Source organism: Brassica napus, chromosome C3 (genome assembly GCF_020379485.1).
Source record: "Brassica napus cultivar Da-Ae chromosome C3, Da-Ae, whole genome shotgun sequence".
Classification (NCBI taxonomy): domain Eukaryota; kingdom Viridiplantae; phylum Streptophyta; class Magnoliopsida; order Brassicales; family Brassicaceae; genus Brassica; species Brassica napus.
In genome coordinates, this window is record NC_063446.1 from 5,657,319 (window position 1) to 5,680,729 (window position 23,411).

Genomic DNA, 23,411 nt, shown 5'->3' on the forward strand with positions numbered 1-23,411 from the left:
TAAACAATTATGCAGAGTATGGAAGAAAGGCTTACAAAGTAACTACTACTTAGGATGTTGAAAAATACAAATTTCAACCACTCTCAAACCAGATAAAAATCCAATTGTTCTTAAAACTGAAACTGCAAGTGTTACAAAAGGTTGTAGTATCTCATCATAGTTTGAGAGAAGTCTCTTCTAACTCTTCAAGTTGAACAACAACTTCACAAGAAGGAGAACATCTCCTCGATCCCAAGAGTTCCATCAAGATGTTTGACTCTTCGTTCATTCTCCCACTACGCAAACACATCTTAAACTTCTTGAGCACAGCCGAATTCTCCAGGAAGTACTTCACATGTTCGATTTCAGCTAGAGCTCCTTTTATCGGTGTCTTTATCTCAACGTACTCCAGGGATGATCTTAAACATACTGGAACTGATGATGATGAGAGAATAAGTAGTTCCTCCTTCTTAAGATTACTCAACTCCTGCATAGAAAACCATTGAAGAAATATAGATGAGTTTATAACATCTATAGATGTGAATAAAACCATATATAATATAAAAGGTAAAGTTTCATCACCAAGACAAGGGATTTGAGATTTGGACAGATCTGAAGAATGTTTGGCAAATTTCCCAAATCAGAGTTATACAAGACCGCATCTAATCTGATCAAGTAAGGAAACTGAGGCATTGGTTCATGTTTCAAGTAGAGACATATGCTCTGCAAACACATTAAAAAAAAAACTTTTCATTCAAAATGCTCAATTCAAATCCATTGACACACACATAATGTAAATACATTTCCACCTCTAAAGTTGTTCGACTTATAGTCATGTTCCTTACGCTCGAGAGCATGGTTAAGAAACTTCTAACTACACTTATGTCTGTAGCCAGATCAATGTCCACATCAAAACTGACATCAATGTCTACCTTGGCAGATGAACTTAAATTGGTTATTACATAACTTGTGAACTTGTTATCTTTAAGACTCAAATAGTTGAGTCCAGGAGCATCAATCACAACAACCCTACAAGCATTGTGCCACCACTCCCTACCAATAAGAACAACTACGAGACTCTTTAACGACTGGGAACGCACGCGTAAAACCTCAAAGTCGTACTTTGTATCTCTGTTTCTAACAACAGTTAATTCTTCAAGAACCGGACAAGATGAGATAAGCTTCCCAATAAAGGCATCATTAGCGCAAACGTTGTCTACTAAATGCATGATCTTGAGACGAGGTAGAGAAACATACTCAGAATCAGTCAGTGTCACGTTATGAAGTTTCAAGGATACTAGAGTCTCACAGGTGTAGATGCTTAGTGGCATCATCATCATGTCCACAATCCAATGATATAAGATATCTACATGTTGAACTTTACGTGTAACTGCATTGTTGATCCACTGCGTCATCAAGTAAGCGGGATGATTAGAGATATCTTGAATAATTCTCTTATCGTTAAAAGAGAATCTCAAAAAATCATTAGAGATATCTTCAATAGGTCTCCCAGAGACCAAAGCAAGTTTGAGCTTCTGTAAACATGATGAGCCATCTAGAAAACGGGAGATGAAGCTCGCCAAGGCGGTGAAGCTAGGGAAATCATCAGTGTGCAAATCCAAGAGAGGTGTCGAAAGCCAGACAGTTCTCCATCTGGTGGACAGAACACTAGTCATAACACCTGTCTTTGTAGGAACATGAGAGAGTATCTGACACAGCAAGTGATCAGGTAAGAAGCTTATCATGTCTTCTTCGGTTCTGCAACCTGATGTTACTCCTCTCTCGCTCATTGTTTTGCTTCACGTTCAGACACAAGATCTGCATCACAGTACGAAACTAAAAGGTTAACACAAAAGCTATTTGAATCTTCAGTTAGTATGCATAGGCAACATTGTTATAAAGTGAGCATGAATACATTCTAAAGTAGAGCAGAGTAGAAAACTAAGCAGGAGAAACTTAGAGAACAAGAAATATAGCTTAATGGATTTTCATAATTGTCTGAAAATATTTAGAGAAGTGTAGAGTAAGATTGTTGAACAAGAAAGGTCTCACCGCACTGGAGATCTCTCGTTGCTTCAGCAGATTCGTCTTCTAGGGTTCTGATTTCTAAATATTGTTTGGTTCCAAAAAATCATCTCAGCATTTATATAGGTGATCGATCTCTTCTTTTCGTCCGATTATTTGGGCTTAGATAACATCAAGAATGTATTAATTAAATACCAAAAATACAGTACATAATTTAATTCTTTAAATGATATTCCATGTGTTTCAAAATAATATATGTTTTACAATGTTCACATATATTAACAAAACATATCACTCCTCATAGTTTTTGTAACTATCTATCTCCTATAATCTATACTATTATTTGCGAAGTAAATTTTTGCCACGGAACTCTCATATTAAAAGTTAGAACGGTTAATATCGTTTATACCCTTAATGAATAATTATATAAATTAGTCGAAAATAAAAATGAATTTAAAATATATCTGATTAAATAAGTGACTAAAATTAATAATAATAAGAATTATCTAAAATAAAAATACTTAAAAACGAATTTCTATTAATACTATTATATTTATATATTATATTAGATAATTGACTATAAATAAATATAATAAAAGTTTCAAAAATAAAAACATGTTTTAAAACATAAGATAATTCTTAGATGTATTCTGTTGTTTTAAAATATATCTGAATAAATAAGTGACTAAAATTAATAATAATAAGAATTATCTAAAATATAAATAATTAAAAACAAATTTCTATTAATACTATTATATTTATATATTATATTAGATAATTGACTATAAATAAATATAATAAAATTTTCAAAAATAAAAACATGTTTTAAAACATAAGATAATTCTTAGATGTATTTTTTTGTTATCTGAAAATAATATTTTATTATAAAATTTATAGTTAGATATAAAACAATTTATAATTAAATGCTAATCAAACAAACAAATATATTATCTAAAATATATGTGAATATTTTTAAAATTTAACACAACAATAAGCATATATATATTTTGATAAAAACTAATGAATATATATTAATGATATTTTATTTATATGTTATATTTGATCATTGACTATAAGTAAATATAATAAAATTGTCAAAAATAAAATATATTTTTAAAACATAAGATAATTCTTAAATATGTTGTGTTTTTATCTGAAATAATATTTTTTATTATAAATATAAAGTTTAATGTTTGATTTATCTTTTTAAAAACATAATTAATAATTTATTGTGTTGGTTTTGATTTAATAGTTATAAATACATAAATGTTTATGAGAATACTATGCCCGCATGTGCGGGCAGAACATCTAGTTCTAAACACTTAAGAATTCAATAAATGCATCTAATGTTTTTGAAGTTTACAATTAAACATTATTAGTTAATAAAAATATACTGAAGATACAAAAAAATGTATATTGAAACAATTTTTATAAACATGCATAAGGAATATCAAATACGTACAATTCTTTAATTTGATCTATAATATGTGGAAAATCAAAAATGTTAAACTTGATGATGGTGCAGAGATGGCTTAAAAGAAGACAAACAAAGCTGTACAGTTATAGAATTCTCAAGCATCATCCATAACTGTTGACCAAAAAACTCACAAGGACTTCCTAATAGAAACTTCAATAACAAAAGAAAAACAAAACCAAAAAAAATCCAAATGCAGTCTAACAAACCAGCTTGAAAATCATGCTACTCTTGAGTCGGATCATTTAAGTAGGATTTGACACATGCTATATGGCTTGGGCAACGAAGGAGATCCCTCAACATGTAAAACCCTTCTTCTGTGATGTGAAACCCCTTTTTTTGCGTAGGAGCATCTAATATCCAGAACAAGTTTTTTAAGAACCAGTGAGTTCTCTACAAAGTACCTTGCTACTTCCATTTTAGCAGGCCCTCCGTTGAAACGTTTTATCTCTACATACTCTAGTGGTGGTAGCAAACATTCGAGGTATCGATGAAGATTTTATTTTCGCTGCTTTATCATCCGGATGATAAAAATCCGATATTAAACAACATACCAAGATAAATGAATATAAAAAAAATCAAAGTATTTGAGTTGTGAAAGTCACTACCAGCACCAAGACGAGTGAGTTTAGATTTGGAAATCTATCAAGACGAGTTAGCAGCACTTCCAGACATGGCATAGAAAGCTTTGCTTACTAAAATTATTTTTCATCAAAGACCTGACCAAATCTCGACTGAAGCAATTTTACAATTTGCCAAAAAATAGTAAAATCCAGTCCTGGTTCTTTTTTCACAAAACCAACAATCTGAAATATAATTAAACTCCAACCAAACCGAATCGAACCAAAAAATCGACTGCTATGAGTCTTTACTGTCTACCAGGCAACTTCTATTTAATGGTCTTTAAAAATACAAACATTCATCAATTCTAAAACCAGAGTAAAAAATCCAATCCTTGAAAAGTGTCTTCTAACTTTTCAACAACAACTTCACAAGAAGGAGAGCATTGATATTCCGTGTTTTTAGCAGTTTTAAACTCGTTTTGGAGCAATTAAATGGTCGGTTTTAATTAATGTTTTGGTCTATTTGATGCGTTTTGGTGTTCTTAAGTGTAATATGCAGGTTACTAGATAGCTTGAAAGAAAAGAACGCATTCGGGATTTATTCAGAAGCAAGATAGACCGAACAATGGACCGAATGAAGTATTGATCGCACAGGACGTGGGATCGACCGATCCGGTCAATGTGGATCGACCGATCTTATGCTTTCATGCAATAGATCGACCGATCCGGTATATGTGGAACGACCGATCTAAGGCTCTACGGGCTCCACACGCACAAACGAGCTTTTCACTCCTTTTTACCCACTCCCCTCAATAATTTAGAAAGGAACTGGACCTTTGAGACTCAGAAAAGACCAGGGGCGACCAAGGAGGAGATTTACAAGTTCTAGAGAGAAGATTTGAGTGTTTTGTACTTGTTTTGTGTGATTTGTGAAGATTTGTAAAGGAGTTCATCTCAAAACCATTTGGAGAAGATCTTCTGAACCTTTACTCTGTTTTAATACAATCTTATCATGTTTTCTTCATCAAAATCGTGTTGTTCTTGCTTAGTTATGTGTGAGTAGTCATCTAGTTGGGTTTAGGGGTTCTCATAGGGGATTTCTTGATGTTTTGATTAATAAAACGTGTGTAGACTAAGGGATTACGTTTTGGTTCTTCATCTAATGGATTTCTTACTGCTTGAACTGAATTGATCACTTAGTTCATGATATCAGATTGTTTGATGCACCGAAAGTGATTGTTTGAACTTCCGAAAATACTTTAGATGAGCAAAGTGTCCTTAACCCTCGGAAGTTGATGTTATTGCGCTTTGTGAACATATTGAACCTGTTCTTAATGCTTGTTTAGAAATTGAAACTCAGCGGAAGTTAGTGTGGAGATTTCTATAACATAGAGAATTAGCGCTACGGAAGTAGGTTAATTCTAATATCGTGTTTGAGTTCTAGACGGTTCTTAATATATCTCTGTGTCTTCCATTAATTGTATCTTGATTAAAAAGAAATCACTGAGAATTCCCAATGCCCAACGTTTGTTTTTAAAATAGTTTCCAAATCGTTTAAATCATCTTTTTACATGCTTGTTTATGTTTTGTGACACCTAAGAAAATTAAATAAGAACCATCAAAAATATATCTTGATTCGCTGTAGCTATTAACTTGTCTGCAACTCTACGTGTGATCATCGGTCCCTGTGGATTCGATCCCGCATTACTACTGCGTACTTTACTGTGCACTTGCAGTTAGATAATCGGGTTAAAACTCGACACATCAAGTTTTTGGCGCCGTTGCCGGGGACCATTTGGTCACCCTAGAGTTAATGATCAGTTTAAGACTATAGCATTTTCTTTATTTTGTCTAATGTTTCTGTCTTTCTCTTTCTGTTTGTGTTTTCAGGTGAATGAGCGGATTTCATACTAGAAGCAAAGGATCATCGAATTTAATACCTTTGGAGTTAGAGCTCGGCCGCCTAGAGAGACAAGTGAAAAAGAAAAGACTTGAGTCCGCTGAAGAGGTTGAAATGGCTGAACACCAAGAAGACCAGTTTCAGGACAACCCGCAAAATCCAATTCCTGTAGATGAACGAGAAGGCAACAATGCTGGTGATAATCAGCAGGCTGGTGTAGCTGCAAGACAACAGGCTGGAGACTATGGCATGCCTAGGATGACGCTTGCACATTATGATACACCAGATGCATTCTATGCCGATCGTTCTGGGATTCGCCCACCTCCCATTGAGAGAAGAGACTTTGAGATCAAGACTGGTCTCATTAATTTGGTGGAGAAAAATCCGTTTCATGGAAACCCGTCTGAGGACCCGATGTATCACTTGGAGCATTTTGAGCGAGTCTGTGACACCAGCAGACATAATGGAGTTCCTCAAGGCGCTTTGAAATGCAGGTTGTTCCCGTTTTCCTTAGCTGATAAAGCTATCAGATGGTTAAAGTCCATCCCTCCAGGATCTCTTACTACATGGGAAGAGACAAGAGCTGCTTTTCTACAGCATTTCTTCACCAAGTCAAGGTCCACATATCTGAGAAGCAGAATTGGAAGCTTTCAGCAGCTTGATTCAGAAAGCTTTCATGAGGCTTGGGAGCGTTTCAAGGAGTACACACAGGACTGCCCTCACCATGGTTACACTGATGTGAGCTTGCTGAACATTTTCTATAATGGAGTTCATGAAGAGAGTCAAGATGCCATGGACACAGCAAGTAATGGTGATTTCATGACCAAGACTGTTGAAGAAGCTTACACCTTGTTGAACAACCTGTCATCCAGCAAAGCAAACCGCAAGTCAAGGTTTGATACCAGCCAGAAGGGTGTTGGTTATGAATCCAAGAAGATAGATGAGTTGAATGCCAAGATTGAGATGCTTCTCAAGAGAGATCAGAAATCTGTGAAATTTGTGGAGGAGCAAGGCTATCGTTCCTCACAAGAAGCTGTTGGTGATGATTCAAGTGATATGCAGGCTGATGTGAACTACATTGGTGGTCAAGGAAACTACAACAGAGGCTACAATCAGAACCTTGGGTGGAATCAAAATCAGCAAAATAATCTGTCTTACCGGAGCAACAATGTGGAGAATCCACAACATCAGTCCTACCCTCAGGCAGGAAACAGGCAGAACCAGAATCAGAACCAGAGTGTGTTCAACCAAGGATTTCAGAACAGAAATCAATATCAGGGGAACAACTCGGGCAACTCAGGATTTCAGCAAAGGCAGCAGTACAACAACTATCAGAATCAAGGGAATGCCTCTTCGTCACAGTCTTCTCAGGATAACGAAATTAAGAAGATGCTGCAAATGGTGCTAGAAGGTCAGAAGAATAGCACTGCAGAGATAAACACCAAGGTGGATAACATGTATGGAGAGCTTAATGGGAAGTTCGAAGCTTTGAACACCCATTTGAAAGTTTTGGAAAAGCAAGTTGCTCAAACCGCCTCCAGCAGCAGAACAGCACCTGGATTTCTACCAGGGAAGTCAGAGACGAATCCAAAGGAGTTTGTGAATGCTGTAACACTTAGGAGTGGAAAAACGATTGAGGGATCGAATGAGAAAGAGATCGACCGATCTAAAGAACAGATCGACCGATCCAAGGGGAAGGAGATCGATCGATCCGGTACTTCTGGATCGACCGATCCCGTGTCAACAAAGCCAAATTCCTCTGAACCTGAAGAGGTGTATGTGGCGCCTCCTGCTTATGTTCCTAAGGCTCCATACCCATCCAGACCAAGGCAGAAGATCAAAGAACGTGAGTACGAGAAGCTAAAGAACCTTGTTGGGGAGTTACATGTGAGATTGCCATTTGTTGAAGCGGTGAAGATGGTACCTTCTCTTAAAAGGTACATGAAGGAGATTCTTACCGATAAGATGAGCCTAGAGCGGGGTGTGTTGATGCTCAATGAGGAGTGTAGCGCAGTTCTACAAAATGTCATGCCTAAAAAGCGTGAAGATCCCGGAGCATTTGTTCTACCATGCCGCATTGGATCACTTACTTTTGAGAAGAGTCTCTGCGATCTGGGTTCAGGAGTGAGCCTAATGCCTTTCTCTGTCTCTGAGAGGCTAGGCATGACGAACTACAAACCTACAAGGATCTCCTTGGTCCTTGCTGACCGATCAGTGCGAAGACCAGTCGGTGTACTAGAGAACATCCCTGTTGGTGTTGGAAAGGGATATGTGCTTACCGATTTTGTAGTTCTGGAGCTGGAAGAGGAACCTAAAGATCCTCTCATTTTGGGCAGACCGTTTTTAGCTACTGCTGGAGCCATGATTGATGTACAGAATGGGCATATAGACTTACGTCTAGGAGACATGGCGATGAGATACAATGTGGAGAAGGTGCTGAAAAATCCGACTATTGATGGACAGACTTTCTGGGTTGATACATTGACTGAACTGGTGGAGGAAATGGATGAAGAGTTGCACACTGATGATCCTCTACAAGTCGCATTGACCCAAAGGGAGAGTGAGTTCGGGTTCATGAACCAAGAAGTGGTTGGATTTTCTGAGATTTTGGATTCAGCCTCACCGATTGAGAAGCATGTCGCCTATGTCAGCCTTGAAGACTCAGGCACCGATAAAACCGTCAAACCGTCATCCTCCCAACCAGATTGGAGTGAGGAGAATGCTCCAAAGGTGGAACTTAAAGCCCTCCCAGCTGGGCTGAGGTATGCATTCTTGGGACCGAATTCCACATATCCTGTTATTATTTGTGCTAACCTGAATAATGTGGAGACCGCTTTGCTTCTTTCAAAATTGCGAAAGTATAGAAAAGCATTGGGGTACTCTTTGGATGATATTACAGGTATTTCTCCAGATCTTTGCATGCACAAGATTCACTTGGAGGATGAGTCAAAGACGTCCATAGAGCACCAGCGAAGACTGAATCCCAAACTGATGGAAGTTGTGAAAAAGGAGATTCTAAAGCTGTTGAGTGCAGGGGTGATCTACCCAATTTCAGACAGCACTTGGGTGAGCCCGGTTCATGTGGTTCCTAAGAAGGGTGGCATCACTGTCATCACAAACGAGAAGGCTGAGCTGATTCCTACCAGAACAGTCACAGGGCATAGGATGTGCATTGACTACAGGAAGCTAAACTCAGCCACAAGGAAGGACCACTTCCCACTTCCTTTCATTGACCAGATGCTGGAAAGACTAGCCAACCACCCCTACTACTGTTTTCTCGATGGCTACTCCGGGTTCTTTCAGATACCCATTCATCCAGACGACCAAGAGAAGACAACATTCACCTGCCCATACGGTACTTTTGCCTACAGGAGAATGCCTTTCGGATTGTGCAATGCTCCTGCCACTTTCCAGAGATGCATGATGTCGATCTTTACTGATCTTATTGAGGACATTATGGAGGTTTTTATGGACGATTTCTCAGTCTACGGTTCTTCATTTACCGACTGCCTTGCTAATCTGTGCAAGGTGCTGGAAAGATGTGAGGAGAAGAACTTGGTGCTAAATTGGGAGAAGTGCCATTTCATGGTGAAAGATGGCATCATTTTGGGTCACAGGATATCAGAGCAGGGTATCGAGGTTGACAAAGCAAAGATTGAAGTTATGACCAGCCTACAGCCTCCCAGGACAGTGAGGGATATTCGGAGTTTTCTGGGACATGCCGGTTTCTACAGGAGGTTTATCAAAGACTTCTCTATGATAGCGAGGCCACTCACCCGTCTGCTGTGCAAAGAAGCGAAGTTTGTTTTTGATGCTGACTGCCTCGCTGCGTTTCAGATTCTCAAGAAGTCTCTAGTCAGTGCTCCCATTGTGCAGCCACCAGATTGGGACTTGCCATTTGAAATAATGTGTGACGCAAGTGATTACGCGATTGGAGCTGTTTTGGGGCAGAGAAAAGACAAGAAACTCCATGTGATCTATTATGCCAGCCGAACGCTTGATGATGCTCAAATCAAGTATGCTACCACTGAGAAGGAGTTGCTGGCAGTAGTTTATGCTTTCGAGAAGTTCAGGTCCTATTTGGTGGGCTCGAAAGTAATTGTGCACACAGATCATGCAGCCTTGAAGTACCTGATGACGAAAAAAGATGCTAAACCGAGACTCTTAAGGTGGATCTTACTCCTACAGGAGTTTGATATTGAGATCAGAGACAAGAGAGGAGCAGAAAATGGAGTGGCAGATCATCTTTCCCGAATGAGAGTGGAAGCTGAAACACCACTGGATGATACATTACCCGAGGAGAATGTCTATGTGATCACCTTGCTGGAGGATGAGTATTTGGATCAGGCTGATTGCTGTGTCATGAGACAAATTCAGGATGATCTCCCATGGTTTGCAGACTTTGCAAACTACCTATGTGCTGGAATTGAACCACCGAACCTGAAGGGGTATGAGAGGAAAAGTTCATGAGAGATGTGAACCACTACTACTGGGATGATCCCTTCCTCTACAAGAGATGCTCAGATGGTTTATTCAGGAGATGTGTCCTGGAGAATGAGATGCAAGGGATTCTTTTCCACTGCCACAGTTCAGAATACGCAGGCCATTTTGCAACATTCAAGACGGTTTCTAAGGTCCTGCAGGCTGGTTACTGGTGGCCTACACTTTTCAGAGACGCCCATGAGTTTGTCTCAAAGTGTGATGCATGTCAGCGGAAGGGCAACATCAGTAAGAGAAATGAGATGCCCCAAAATTTCATCCTTGAAGTTGAAGTTTTTGATGTGTGGGGAATTGATTTTATGGGCCCTTTCCCATCTTCTTATGGAAATGAGTACATCTTGGTTGCGGTTGATTATGTCTCCAAGTGGGTGGAAGCAGTAGCCAGCAAGACAAATGACTCTAGTGTTGTCAAGAAAATGTTCAAGACAGTCATTTTTCCAAGATTCGGGATCCCGAGAGTGGTTATTAGTGATGGAGGCTCTCACTTCATCAACAAGACGTTCGATAAACTGCTGAAGAAACATGGAGTAAAGCATAAGGTAGCTACACCTTATCATCCTCAGACAAGTGGGCAGGTTGAAATATCGAACCGAGAAATCAAGGGGATTTTGGAGAAGGCTGTAGGCAAAACAAGGAAAGACTGGGCTGTGAAGCTTGATGACGCCTTATGGGCGTATAGAACCGCCTACAAGACTCCCTTGGGCACCACTCCTTTTAATCTGGTCTATGGAAAGTCTTGTCACCTACCTGTGGAATTGGAGTACAGTGGTTTTTGGGCAACGAAGTTGATGAACTTCGACATTAAAACCGCAGCAGAAAGGAGGATGGTTCAGTTGAACGAGCTGGACGAGATTCGGTTGAACGCCTATGAGAACACCAAAATCTACAAGGAAAGAACTAAGGCATGGCATGACAGAAAGATAATCCCGAGAGACTTCGCTGCTGGAGACAAAGTCCTTCTGTTCAACTCTAGACTCAAACTATTTCCTGGAAAGCTTAAGTCTCGTTGGTCCGGACCTTTCATCATCACAGAGGTTAGACCTTATGGAGCTGTTGTCTTGGAAGAGAATGGGAGGAAGTTCACAGTCAATGGCCAGAGGCTAAAACCTTACTTCACAGATGCAAAACCCGAAGAAGGAACCAACATTCCTTTATCGGAACCTGATCTCGCCTAAGGACAACAAAATAGTCAGGCTCGTGACTTTAAACAAGCGCTGAGTGGGAGGCAACCCACATGGTTTGATTTTCTTTCTCTTTTGTGATTATGTTTTCTTGTGTGAATTGATTTTTGGTTGTGTTTTTAGATGATTTTCTGGAGATAGCGATGACTACTCAAGCGCTCACGACACCGCTGCTGGACCTGAGGCAGCGGAGGACTCTGATGATGATGGAGCATTGGAGAGGCGCTCGAAGAGGCGCACTGACCGCAACGCCTGATCGGTAATCTCTCTTGGAATTATTTTCACACCGAGACGGTGTGAAGTAAGTCTGGGGGAGGATGCTACTTATGTACCATATTGCATTATTTCTTTCATTTTCTTATTTTATCGGATTTGCTTGTGTTTTAAAAACTCTCTACGCATTTTTATCAGACCCTGTGATGATTATTAGACTATTTCCTTGTGTGTTGTGCATTACATTTCATATTGGCCATTTTTCAGGACTGTTAGCGCAGACAAACCGAGGAACCACTTGACCAAACAACCTCTCCTTAAATCTTTTATCAAGTCTCGGTGAATTGTAATCGACTCAACTATTTTTGACCATTAATGAATTTAATTTCTTTTGACCAGGAATCAACATCAGGAAACGGTACGCCATATACACATTCAGGATTATCTTTACCACACCTACACCTTACCCTTTTATTTCATCTCCATGCATTCTTACACACTGATCATATGTGCATACATGTGCAAAAACAATGGAGAGATTAGGGTAGACATGGTTCATCCGACTGCTTAGGTAGGATCGGAACATTTAGGTGGTTAGACACGGACCTGTGTGTCTAGAGGTGTAAATAGAAAAAGTGGGTGTTGTAAGTGTGTGATTGCATCGCAGTGTATATATTCGATTTCGGTTTGTATAAGTTTTCGTTCTGAAATATAAAAAAAAAAAAAAAAAAAAAAAAGAGATCCAGATATGAATCGATTGATTACCACAAAACATTTGCAAGTAATCGGTCGATTCTAAGAAAAAAGGAAGAAAAAAAAAAAAATTCATGTTTATATCTCATTCAGTAGATTTGGTTTAGACATTTTATTTTTATTTTGTATACCAGAGATGATGCGTTGTTTAAATTTGGGGTTAGAGTTTGAGATTTGTTGGGTTTTGATCATTTGAGACTTGAGCAGTTCGAAAACGTGGTTATCAATATACTCGGTTTCTCCAGCGATTTTGCGTAATGTTTTGCATTTTTTGTTATCGCTGATACCCACAAACACTTGAGCCTCACCTAATTAAACACTAAAACAGCCTCCCAAACACCGAGCCCGTTATACCTGATGGAGATATCTTTGGTGGAAAGGTCACGCCCTTTTTAATGAATGTAAAGAGTTGATTACTTGAAACTGAGACTTGCAGGTCTGAAATATGGAAAGGTTTGCGCGGTCTTGGTGGGGATTTGGAATGAATGCCTTGACAGTCTCTGATTTAAGTGGTTAGCGAAATCACAAGGTAAGGTCTACTGAGGGTTAGTGAGCTCCCAAATTTTAATCCTCTTTACTTGAGGACAAGCAAAGATTCAAGTCTGGGGGAGTTGATATTCCGTGTTTTTAGCGGTTTTAAACTCGTTTTGGAGCAATTAAATGGTCGGTTTTAATTAATGTTTTGGTCTATTTGATGCGTTTTGGTGTTCTTAAGTGTAATATGCAGGTTACTAGATAGCTTGAAAGAAAAGAACGCATTCGGGATTTATTCAGAAGCAAGATAGACCGAACAATGGACCGAATGAAGTATTGATCGCACAGGACGTGGGATCGACCGATCCGGTCAATGTGGATCGACCGATCTTATGCTTTCATGCAATAGATCGACCGATCCGGTATATGTGGATCGACCGATCTAAGGCTCTACGGGCTCCACACGCACAAACGAGCTTTTCACTCCTTTTTACCCACTCCCCTCAATAATTTAGAAAGGAACTGGACCTTTGAGACTCAGAAAAGACCAGGGGCGACCAAGGAGGAGATTTACAAGTTCTAGAGAGAAGATTTGAGTGTTTTGTACTTGTTTTGTGTGATTTGTGAAGATTTGTGAAGGAGTTCATCTCAAAACCATTTGGAGAAGATCTTCTGAACCTTTACTCTGTTTTAATACAATCTTATCATGTTTTCTTCATCAAAATCGTGTTGTTCTTGCTTAGTTATGTGTGAGTAGTCATCTAGTTGGGTTTAGGGGTTCTCATAGGGGATTTCTTGATGTTTTGATTAATAAAACGTGTGTAGACTAAGGGATTACGTTTTGGTTCTTCATCTAATGGATTTCTTACTGCTTGAACTGAATTGATCACTTAGTTCATGATATCAGATTGTTTGATGCACCGAAAGTGATTGTTTGAACTTCCGAAAACACTTTAGATGAGCAAAGTGTCCTTAACCCTCGGAAGTTGATGTTATTGCGCTTTGTGAACATATTGAACCTGTTCTTAATGCTTGTTTAGAAATTGAAACTCAGCGGAAGTTAGTGTGGAGATTTCTATAACATAGAGAATTAGCGCTACAGAAGTAGGTTAATTCTAATATCGTGTTTGAGTTCTAGACGGTTCTTAATATATCCATGTGTCTTCCATTAATTGTATCTTGATTAAAAAGAAATCCCTGAGAATTCCCAATGCCCAACGTTTGTTTTTAAAAATAGTTTTCAAATCATTTAAATCATCTTTTTACATGCTTGTTTATGTTTTGTGACACCTAAGAAAATTAAATAAGAACCATCAAAAATATATCTTGATTCGCTGTAGCTATTAACTTGTCTGCAACTCTACGTGTGATCATCGGTCCCTGTGGATTCGATCCCGCATTACTACTGCGTACTTTACTGTGCACTTGCAGTTAGATAATCGGGTTAAAACTCGACACATCAAGCATCTCCTAAATTTCAAGAGTTGTACGAAAATGTTTGACTCTTCGTTCATTCTCCCACTACGCAAACACATTTTCAACTTCTTGATCACCGCCGAATTCTCAAGAAAGTACTTCACTAGTTCGATTTCACTTACTACTCCTCTTATCGGTGTTTTTATCTCAACGTACTCCAGGGACGATCTTAAACATTTTGGAACTGATGCTGAGAGAATAAGTAGTTCCTCCTCCTTAAGATTACTCAACTCCTGCAAATAAAATCATTCAATAAATATTATATAGATGACTTTTAACATCAGTTTTATACGATCATGAATTGATGATGATATGAATAAAACCATATAATATAAAAGGTAAAAGTTTCATCACCAAGACAAGGGATTTGAGATTTGGACAGCTCTCAAGAATGTTCGGCAAATTTCCCAAATCAGCGTTATACAAGACCGCATGTAATCTGATCAAGTAAGGAAACTGAGGCAGTGGTTCATGTTTCAAGAAGACACATATGCCCTGCAAAACACATTAAAAACTTTTCATTCAAAATTCTCATTGAATCAATCCATTGATACACATAATGTAATATATGTATACCTCTGAAGTTGTTTGACTTATAATCATGTTCCTTACGCTCGAGAGCATGGTGAAGAAACTTCTAACTACACTTCTATCTGTAGCCAGATCATTGTCCACATCAAAACTGACATCAATGTCTACCTTGGCAGATGAACTCAAACTGCTTATTACATAACTTGTGAACTTGCTATCTTTAAGACTCAAATACTTGAGTCCAGGAGCATCAATCACAGCAACCCTACAAGCTTTGTACCACCACTCCCTACCAATAAGAACAACTACGAGACTCTTTAATGACTGAGAACGCACTCGTAAAACCTCAAAGTCGTACACTGTATCTCCTTTTCTAACAACTGTTAAATCTTCAAGAACCGGGCATGAGACAAGCTTCTCAAGAAGAGCATCAGTAGCGTATATGTTGTTTTCTAAATGCATGGTCTTGAGACGAGGTAGAGAAACATTCTCAGTATCAGCCAATGACACGTTTTGGATTTTCAAGGATACTAGAGTCACACATGTGTAGATGCTTAGTGGCATCATCCCAAAAATCCAAGGATATAAGATATCTAGATGTTTAACTTTACGTGTAACTGCATTGTCAATCCACTGTGTCATAAAGTAATAGGGATCAAGATGACCTCTCACAAAAGCAAGGTCCCATGATGATGACTCACTAGAGATATCTTGAATAGGTCTTTCAGAGACCAAAGCAAGTTTGAGCTTGTGTAAGCATGATGAGCCCTTAGATAACTCTAGAAACCAAGTGATGAAGCTTGCAAAGGCAGTGACGTTAGGGAAATCATGAGTGTGCAAATCCAAGACAGGAGTCGAAAGCCAGATAGTTCTCCATCTGGTGGACAGAACACTAGTGACTACAGCCGTCTTTGTAGGAACATCAGAGAGTATCTGACACAGCAGGTGATCAGGTAATAAGCTTATCATGTCTTCTCCAGTCCTGCGACGACATGCTACTCCTCTCTCGCTCATTGTTTTCTTTCAGGTTCAGACACAAGACCTGCATCACAGTACGAAACTGAAAGGGCTTAACACAAAAGCTATTTGAATCTTTAGTTAATATGCATAGGCAACATCGCACTAGAGTAAAATGAACATGAATACATTCAAAAGTAGAGGAGTGAAGAAATCAAAGCACGAGAAACTTAGAGAACAAGCAATATTGCTTAATGGATTAGGGTTATGTAGAGAAGTGTAGAGTAAGATTGTTGAACAAGAAAGGTAGGTCTAACCGCACTGGTGCTCTCTCGTTGCCTCTCAGATTCACTAGTGGCTTCGGCAGATTCGTCTTCTTTAGGGTTTGGATTACTAAATATTGTTTGGTTCTGAAGAAATCTTTACATTTATATACGTGATCTGTTTTCGCGCGATATTTTTGGCATAGATAACATCAAGAATATATTAAATGCGCAAAAATACAGTACTTAATTTAATTCTGTAAATAATACTTCCCTCTATTTCAAAATAATATATCTTTTACAGTTTTCGCATATATTAACAAAACATTTTACTCCTTCTGTTTTAAAATAATACATGTTTTTAAATTTTCACACATTAACAAAACATATTCAATTGTAGTAAATAGTAATAAATACATAGTTTGTATTATATATTTTCTATAATACTAAATCAATAAGAATTGAATAAATGCAATTAATATTTTTGAAGTTTACAATTAATAATTATTAATTGACAAAAATGCATTGATATTTTATAGTTTCAATATGTAAACTCAAGAATGTTAAACTTGCTGAGGGTGCAGAGATGGCTTAAGAGAATGACAAAAAAAAAAATTGTGTAGTTATAGAATTCTCAAGCATCATTCATAACTACTGACCAAAAAGTTCACAAAGACATCACAAATAAAAACTTTAACAACGAAAGAAGAAAAAAAAAACAAAACCTAGAATCCAAATGCAGTCTAACAAGCCATCTTGAAATGGATACTCTTGAGTCTGATCATTTAAGTAGGATTTGACACATGGTAGAAGGCCTGGGCAATGCAAGAAGATCCCTCAACATGTAAGACCCTTCTTCTGTTATGCACAACCCTTTTTCTGCGGTGGAGCATCTAATATCCAGAACAAGTTTTTTAAGAACCTGCAGTGAGTTCTCTACAAAGTACCTTGCTACTTCCATTCTAGCAGGCCCTCTGTTGAAACGTTTTATCTCCTACATACTCTAGTGATGACAGCAAACACCGAGGTACTGATGAAGCTCTTATTTACGCTGCTTTCTCATCATTAGTATAAAAATCCTATCTAAACACAACTACCGAAGTATTGAGCTGTTAAAGTCACTACTAGCACCAAGACGATTGAGTTTAGATTTGGACAGCTCTCAAGAAGAGTTGGCAGCATTTCCAGACATGACATAAAAAGCTTGCTTACCAATATTATTTTTCATCAAAAGAACCAACCAAATCTCAACTGAATATACAATTTTCCAAATCATATTAAAATCCAGTCCTGGTTCTTTCTTCACAAAACCAACAAACTGGAATATAAATAACCTCCAACCAAACCAAATCGAACCAAAAAATTGAAATGCTATGAGTCTAACTGTCTACTAGACAATTACTATTTAGGATGTTGAAAAATACAAACATCACCAATTCTCAAACCAGAGTTAAAATCCAATTCTTGTTCTTAAAGTTGAAACTGCAAGTGTTACAAAAGTTATAGTATGGCCTCATAGTTTGAGAGAAGTCTCTTTTAACTCTTCAAGTTGAACAACAACTTCACAAGAAGGAGAGCATCTCCTTAATCCCAAGAGTTCCATCAAGATGATTGACTCTTCGTTCATTCTCCCACGACGCAAACACAGCTTCAACTTCTTGAGCACCGCAGAATTCTCCAGGAAGTACTTCACTAGTTCCATTTCAGCTACAGCTCCTCTTATCAGTGTTTTTATCTCAACGTGCTCTAGGGATGATCTTAAACATTCTGGAACCGATGATGATGAGAGAACAAGTAGGTCGTTCATCTTAAACTCCTCTAGTTCCTGCATATAAATCATTCAATAACTGTGTCATGATGATGTGAATAAAAACCATATATAATATTATAAAGGTAAAGTTTCGTCACCAAGACAAGGGATTTGAGATTTGGACAGCTCTGAAGAATGTTTGGTAACTTTCCCAAGTCAGAGTTATAGAAGACCGCATTGAACCGGATCAAGTAAGGGAACTGAGGAAGCAGTTCGTGTTTCAAGTATAGAGAGATGATATGCAAAGTTGTTCACTTAGAGTCATGTCCCTTACGGTAGATAGCATGGTGAAGAATGTTCTCACTACACTTCTCTTTGAGGAGTCAATCACATCCGTGTCAAAGTCCATATCAAAACTGACATTAACGTTTACCTTGGCAGATAAACTTAGCTTGCTTATCACGAAACTTGTCGACTGTTTATCTTTAAGACTCAAATAGTTAAGTCCAGGAGCATCAATCACAACAGCTTTCCCAGTGTTCTCACTATCCATATACGTGTGACCGTCTATATCAACTACAAGACTCTTTAATGACTGAGAACGCACTCGTAAAGCCTCAAAGTCGTACTCTGCATCTCTGTCTTTAACAACTGTTAAATCTTCAAGAACCGGGCAAGATGAGATAAGCTTCTCAAGAAAGGCACCATTAGTGTAAATGCTGTTTACTAGATGCATAATCTTGAGACAAGGTATAGAAAAATACTCGGAATCAGCCAATAACACATCAGAGAGTTTCAATGATACTAGACTCTCACAGGTGTAGATGCTTGGGGGCATTTTCTCCAAAAACCAAGGATATAAGATATCTAGATGTTGAACTTTACGAGTAACTGCATTGTTGATCCACTTTTTTATCAAGTAATAGGGATTACTATTCACAAAATAAAAGTTCCATGACTCAAAGTTTGAGCTTGTGTAAGCATGATGATCCCCTAGAGAAATCTAGAAACCTAGAGATGAAGCTAGCGAAGGCAGTGAAGTTAGGGAAATCATGAGTGTGCAAATCCAAGACAGGAGTCGAAAGCCAGATAGTTCTCCATCTGGTGGACAAAACACTAGTCACTACAGCTGTCTTTGTAGGAACATCCGAGAGTATCTCACACAGCAAGTGATCAGGTAAGAAGCTTATCCTGTCTTCTCTAGTTCTGCGACATGTTGCACCTGTCTCGCTCATTGTTTCGCTCCACGTTAGAGAGCTTAAGACAAAAGTTATTTTAATATTTAGTTACAGAGGAATATATATGCATATATGCAAAATTGTACCAGAGTATAATGAACATGAATACATTCAAAAGTAGAGGAGAGAAGAAATCAAAGCAGGAGAAACTTAGAGAACAAGCAATATTGCTCAATGGATATTAGGGTTTCAAATATATATAGAGAAGTGCATAATAAGATTGTTGAACAAGAAAGGTCTAACCACACCAGAGCTTTCTCGTTGCCTCTCTGATTCCTCTTTTAGGGTTTGGATTTCTAAACATTGGTTCCGAAGAATCCTCTTTGTATTTATATACGTGAAAATACCATAATTTAATTTTTTTAAAATAATATGTTAATGAAGAATGTTATATATAAAAATAATTTTATATATCATTACTTATTTTTGTTCATTTACTTATCATATATATAATTAAATTAGAATAAACACATAAATCAAAACAATACTTCTCGTTCATTTACGACATTTTTTTGGTAAATAAATCAAAACAATCATTTCATTTATTTTATATGGTATATAACTAAATTTCAATGACATAGATATAAAGTATATTTTAATTTAAATATATTTATTATCGAGAATTCGTACTCTATGCTAAACACATATTTTCTATTGTGCGATTTTTTCAATGCAAATTTCAAAATTAAAATATTAAGGTTTCAATATTTTTTCAATACAAATTTAGAAATTAACATATTTATGTATTTTTATATGTTATAAAGTTTAATTTAAACTATATTAATATATAATATGAATATCTATTAAATGAAACTTCATATTCATACGATTTTATGATCATCTATATCTTGTAATTACAAAAAAAAATTAAATCATTGATCACAAAATTTTTAATGTGAGATATTTAACATTTTTAATAATTTATAGTCATTTTAAAAATTCAAAATATAACATATAAAAAAAATCATTATTTTTACTATATGGTTAATGTGATTGTTTAATATTTTTTAATAATATAAACTTAAAGAAAATGGTAAGATACAAAAATTCTTATTTAATATTTATTATTCATAATCATTAATTGTGATATATACGTTAATCATATTAGATAATTCCGTAGCTTTTGTTTAAGGAAAGTGCAATAATATTTTTTTTACACTATTTATCAATTTAATACTTAGTTTATTAAAAATGTAGTATATGTTAAGATGAACCGACTTATTTTCTTAAGAATTCTGAATTTCATTCTCATGGTGACACGTGGCTAAATAAATGTTATAATGTTTTTCAATTAATATATAAAAGATGGCAAAAATGCCATAATTTAATTCTTTAAATAATATCAAAAAATTACAGTACTTTAATTTGATTTTTAATATGGAAAAAAAGGATATTAAAAACTTGCTGATGGTGCAGAGATGGCTTAAGAGAAGACAAACAAAAGCTGTGTAGTTATAGAATTCTCAAGCATCATCCATAACTAGTGACCAAAAAGCCCACAAAGCCATCATAATAGAAACTTCAACAACAAAAGATATACAAAACCAAGAATCCAAATGCAGTTCTAACAAACCAGCTTGAGAATGCTAACTCTAGAGTCTTAATCATTTAAGTATGATTTGACACGCGCTAGATGGCCTGGGCAACGCAAGGAGATCCCTGAACATGGAAAACCCCTGTTCTGTGATGTAAAACCCTTTTTCCATGGTGGAGCATCCAATATCCAGAACAAGCTTTTTAAGCACCAGTGAGTTCTCCACAAAGTACCTTGCTACTTCCATTCTAGCAGCCTCTCCATTGAAACGTTTTATCTCCACATTCTCTAGTGACGACTGCAAACACCGAGGTACCGATGAAGCTCTTATCTTCCGTGCTTTCCCATTCGATTTATAAAAATCCTATATTAAACACAGATGAATGAATAAAAAAGAAAACAAATGTATTTAGAGTTGTGAAAACTCATTACCAGCACCAAGCCGAGTGAGTTTAGATTCGGACATCTCTCAAGAAGGGTTGGCAGCATTTTCAGACATGACTTAGAAACCTTCAGTTTTAAACGAGAAAGGTTGCAAAACTGGGGGAGTACCATTGGGTCGAACTCATTGTTGTAATGTAGAAACTGCTCACCAAAAAAAGGAAAAAAAGAGTGAGCAAGAAGGAACACTAGATGCAATGTGATATGTACATTACCTCCACAATGTGAGAAGAGAGCTTCATATCAGTAACACCTGAGATGCTAGTAAAGAAGTTACGGATCATATCTCGCTTTGGTAAGTCGATTACATCAGCAGTATCATTCTCACTGAAGACGAAAACAATGTTGACCTTGGCTAAGGACCTTGAATTGGTGATGACTTTACTATCAGAGAGATCATCTTCAAATTTCAAGTAGTTTAGTCTAGGAGCATCAATGAAAACCCCTGTGCCTTCTCTCGTGAACCCCTCATCGTCAAAGTCATCGTCTTCACCAAACAAATAGTCTATGTGAAGACTAGTCAACGTCTTCGAGCACACTCGTAAAAACTTTATGTTGTCCGGTACCATTCTAACAATGCTCAGATCCTCAAGAACAGGGGAAGACGAGATAAACGACTCTAGTGTCACATCATTGGCGTATACATTGTGTTCTAACACCAAGGTCTTGAGACAAGGTAAAGACACAGAGTCAACAAACTCACATAAAGAGACTCGGTGGAGTCTTAGGTATACTAGTGTGTCGCATACGTAAAGATTCTGCGGAATCGCTTCTAGAAACTTACGGTTCACAAGACACTCGACATCGAGGTTATTAAGTTTGGACGAAGACACAGAGTCTAACCACCGCGTGACGCACGGAGGATCGTTCACGTTCTTCTTAACACTTAGCTTGAGCTTGTGCAAGATCGAGTTTTGTTCTTTAGAGAAAGCTAGAAACTTATCGATAAAACTAACGAAGGAGTTGTGATTCGGGAACTCGTTAGCGTTCAGAACCAAGGAGGGGATCAAAAGGTAGAGACTTTTCCACCGTTTGGAGAGAACGCTGGTTCGGACAGCTTCCTTCGTTGTCGGGAGATGGGAGAGTATCTGAGAAAGCAGAGAATCGGGTAACTTGCTAATCGTATCTTCTCTACGTCTTGAGTAACGTTTTGTGAAAAAGTAATCTTCAGGCCATATGTGGTCGCAGAATAGTTCCTCTTCCGAAAATAAATCTTCCATTGAGATTCGATTGCGAAACTGAACCGGAAGATTCGATTCACGGCTTCAACCTTAGCTATTGTGGTGCTGACGCAATCACCACCCGATTGGGAAATGACCTGAACCTGATTCGTTTTAGGGTTTTTTTTTTTTTTTTTTCGGAAGAGACGAAGAAGATGTAGTTCAAGTCCTCAGGTTTTAGATGGGCCTGGCCTGGCCCAAACATGTTTTTTTATTGAGTTGTTAAAACAATTTAAATTTTTCTTCTTTTTTTCTTATTTCAATTATTGATAAAAAAATTAAGATAATTTGTGAAAAAATGTACAAATATATGTAAAAGACTCTCGATATTAATATTTACTAGATAATTTTGAAACTGCATAGTATAATCACTAGTTTTTTACTTACAAAACTTTTAAACTGTTATTTCGAATAACTGTTTTTAGAGATCTTCATACCTATACCTGTTTTCACAAGTGCATAATTGTACAGGATTAACAACATTTTTCTACGTTGGCGGGAACCAAAACCGTCGTCTAGACAATGGCCTCTCCCTCCAATGACCTATGTAGGAACAAAGCATCGGCTATATGAAACGGTCCCACGGCTCGAAATGGAATTCAAAAAATCTTAGAAGCTCTATAAGGAGAAGCACCAAGGAGTCATCATCATCATTCACTAGAGCTTTAGAGGTTTTGTAGCTTGTTAGAATAATACGAGGCAGATAGCGCTACCAAGATCATTAACCTATGTGTTGGGTTGCGTTGGTCTCTTATTCACCAAAAAAGGATTTTTGTTTAGTTTAGTTATGAGTTGCTCCTTTTGAAAATGTACCTTACTAAAAGGTATCACAGATTGAAATCACAATAGCTTTTGATTCGGCCATGATGCAAACAAGATACTCCTAAGGACTAAACGCAAACGACGGTCGTGATAATCGATGACTCTTAGGATTTTACC

General features: G+C 37.3%; 3 protein-coding genes, 1 non-coding gene and 1 pseudogene across 4 annotated transcripts; all 5 read right to left on the reverse strand.

The window, feature by feature from the left end:
* Positions 1-154: 154 nt before the first annotated feature.
* Positions 155-2,322, reverse strand: LOC106383519 (putative F-box/FBD/LRR-repeat protein At5g22670). Its single transcript, XM_048752158.1, has 3 exons — positions 789-2,322; positions 562-702; positions 155-466 (listed from the first exon to the last, which is right to left on the reverse strand). Exons 1-3 carry the CDS (start codon positions 1,767-1,769, stop codon positions 155-157), a joined length of 1,434 nt encoding a protein of 477 aa, XP_048608115.1. The 5' UTR covers positions 1,770-2,322.
* Positions 2,323-6,565: 4,243 nt separating this feature from the next.
* Positions 6,566-6,672, reverse strand: LOC125584756. Its single transcript, XR_007321665.1, has one exon. It is a non-coding gene; the product is annotated as a small nucleolar RNA R71 (small nucleolar RNA).
* Positions 6,673-14,422: 7,750 nt separating this feature from the next.
* LOC106383517 (putative F-box/FBD/LRR-repeat protein At5g22670) lies at positions 14,423-16,083 on the reverse strand. Its single transcript, XM_048752159.1, has one exon. It carries the CDS (start codon positions 16,081-16,083, stop codon positions 15,070-15,072), a length of 1,014 nt encoding a protein of 337 aa, XP_048608116.1. The 3' UTR covers positions 14,423-15,069.
* Positions 16,084-17,719: 1,636 nt separating this feature from the next.
* LOC106383516 lies at positions 17,720-19,998 on the reverse strand (annotated as a pseudogene).
* Positions 19,999-20,713: 715 nt separating this feature from the next.
* On the reverse strand, positions 20,714-22,817 carry LOC106386929 (FBD-associated F-box protein At5g22730). The gene is made up of 3 exons (XM_013826751.3): positions 21,468-22,817; positions 21,244-21,396; positions 20,714-21,175 (listed from the first exon to the last, which is right to left on the reverse strand). Exons 1-3 carry the CDS (start codon positions 22,470-22,472, stop codon positions 20,882-20,884), a joined length of 1,452 nt encoding a protein of 483 aa, XP_013682205.2. The 5' UTR covers positions 22,473-22,817; the 3' UTR covers positions 20,714-20,881.
* Between the last annotated feature and the right edge of the window lie 594 nt (positions 22,818-23,411).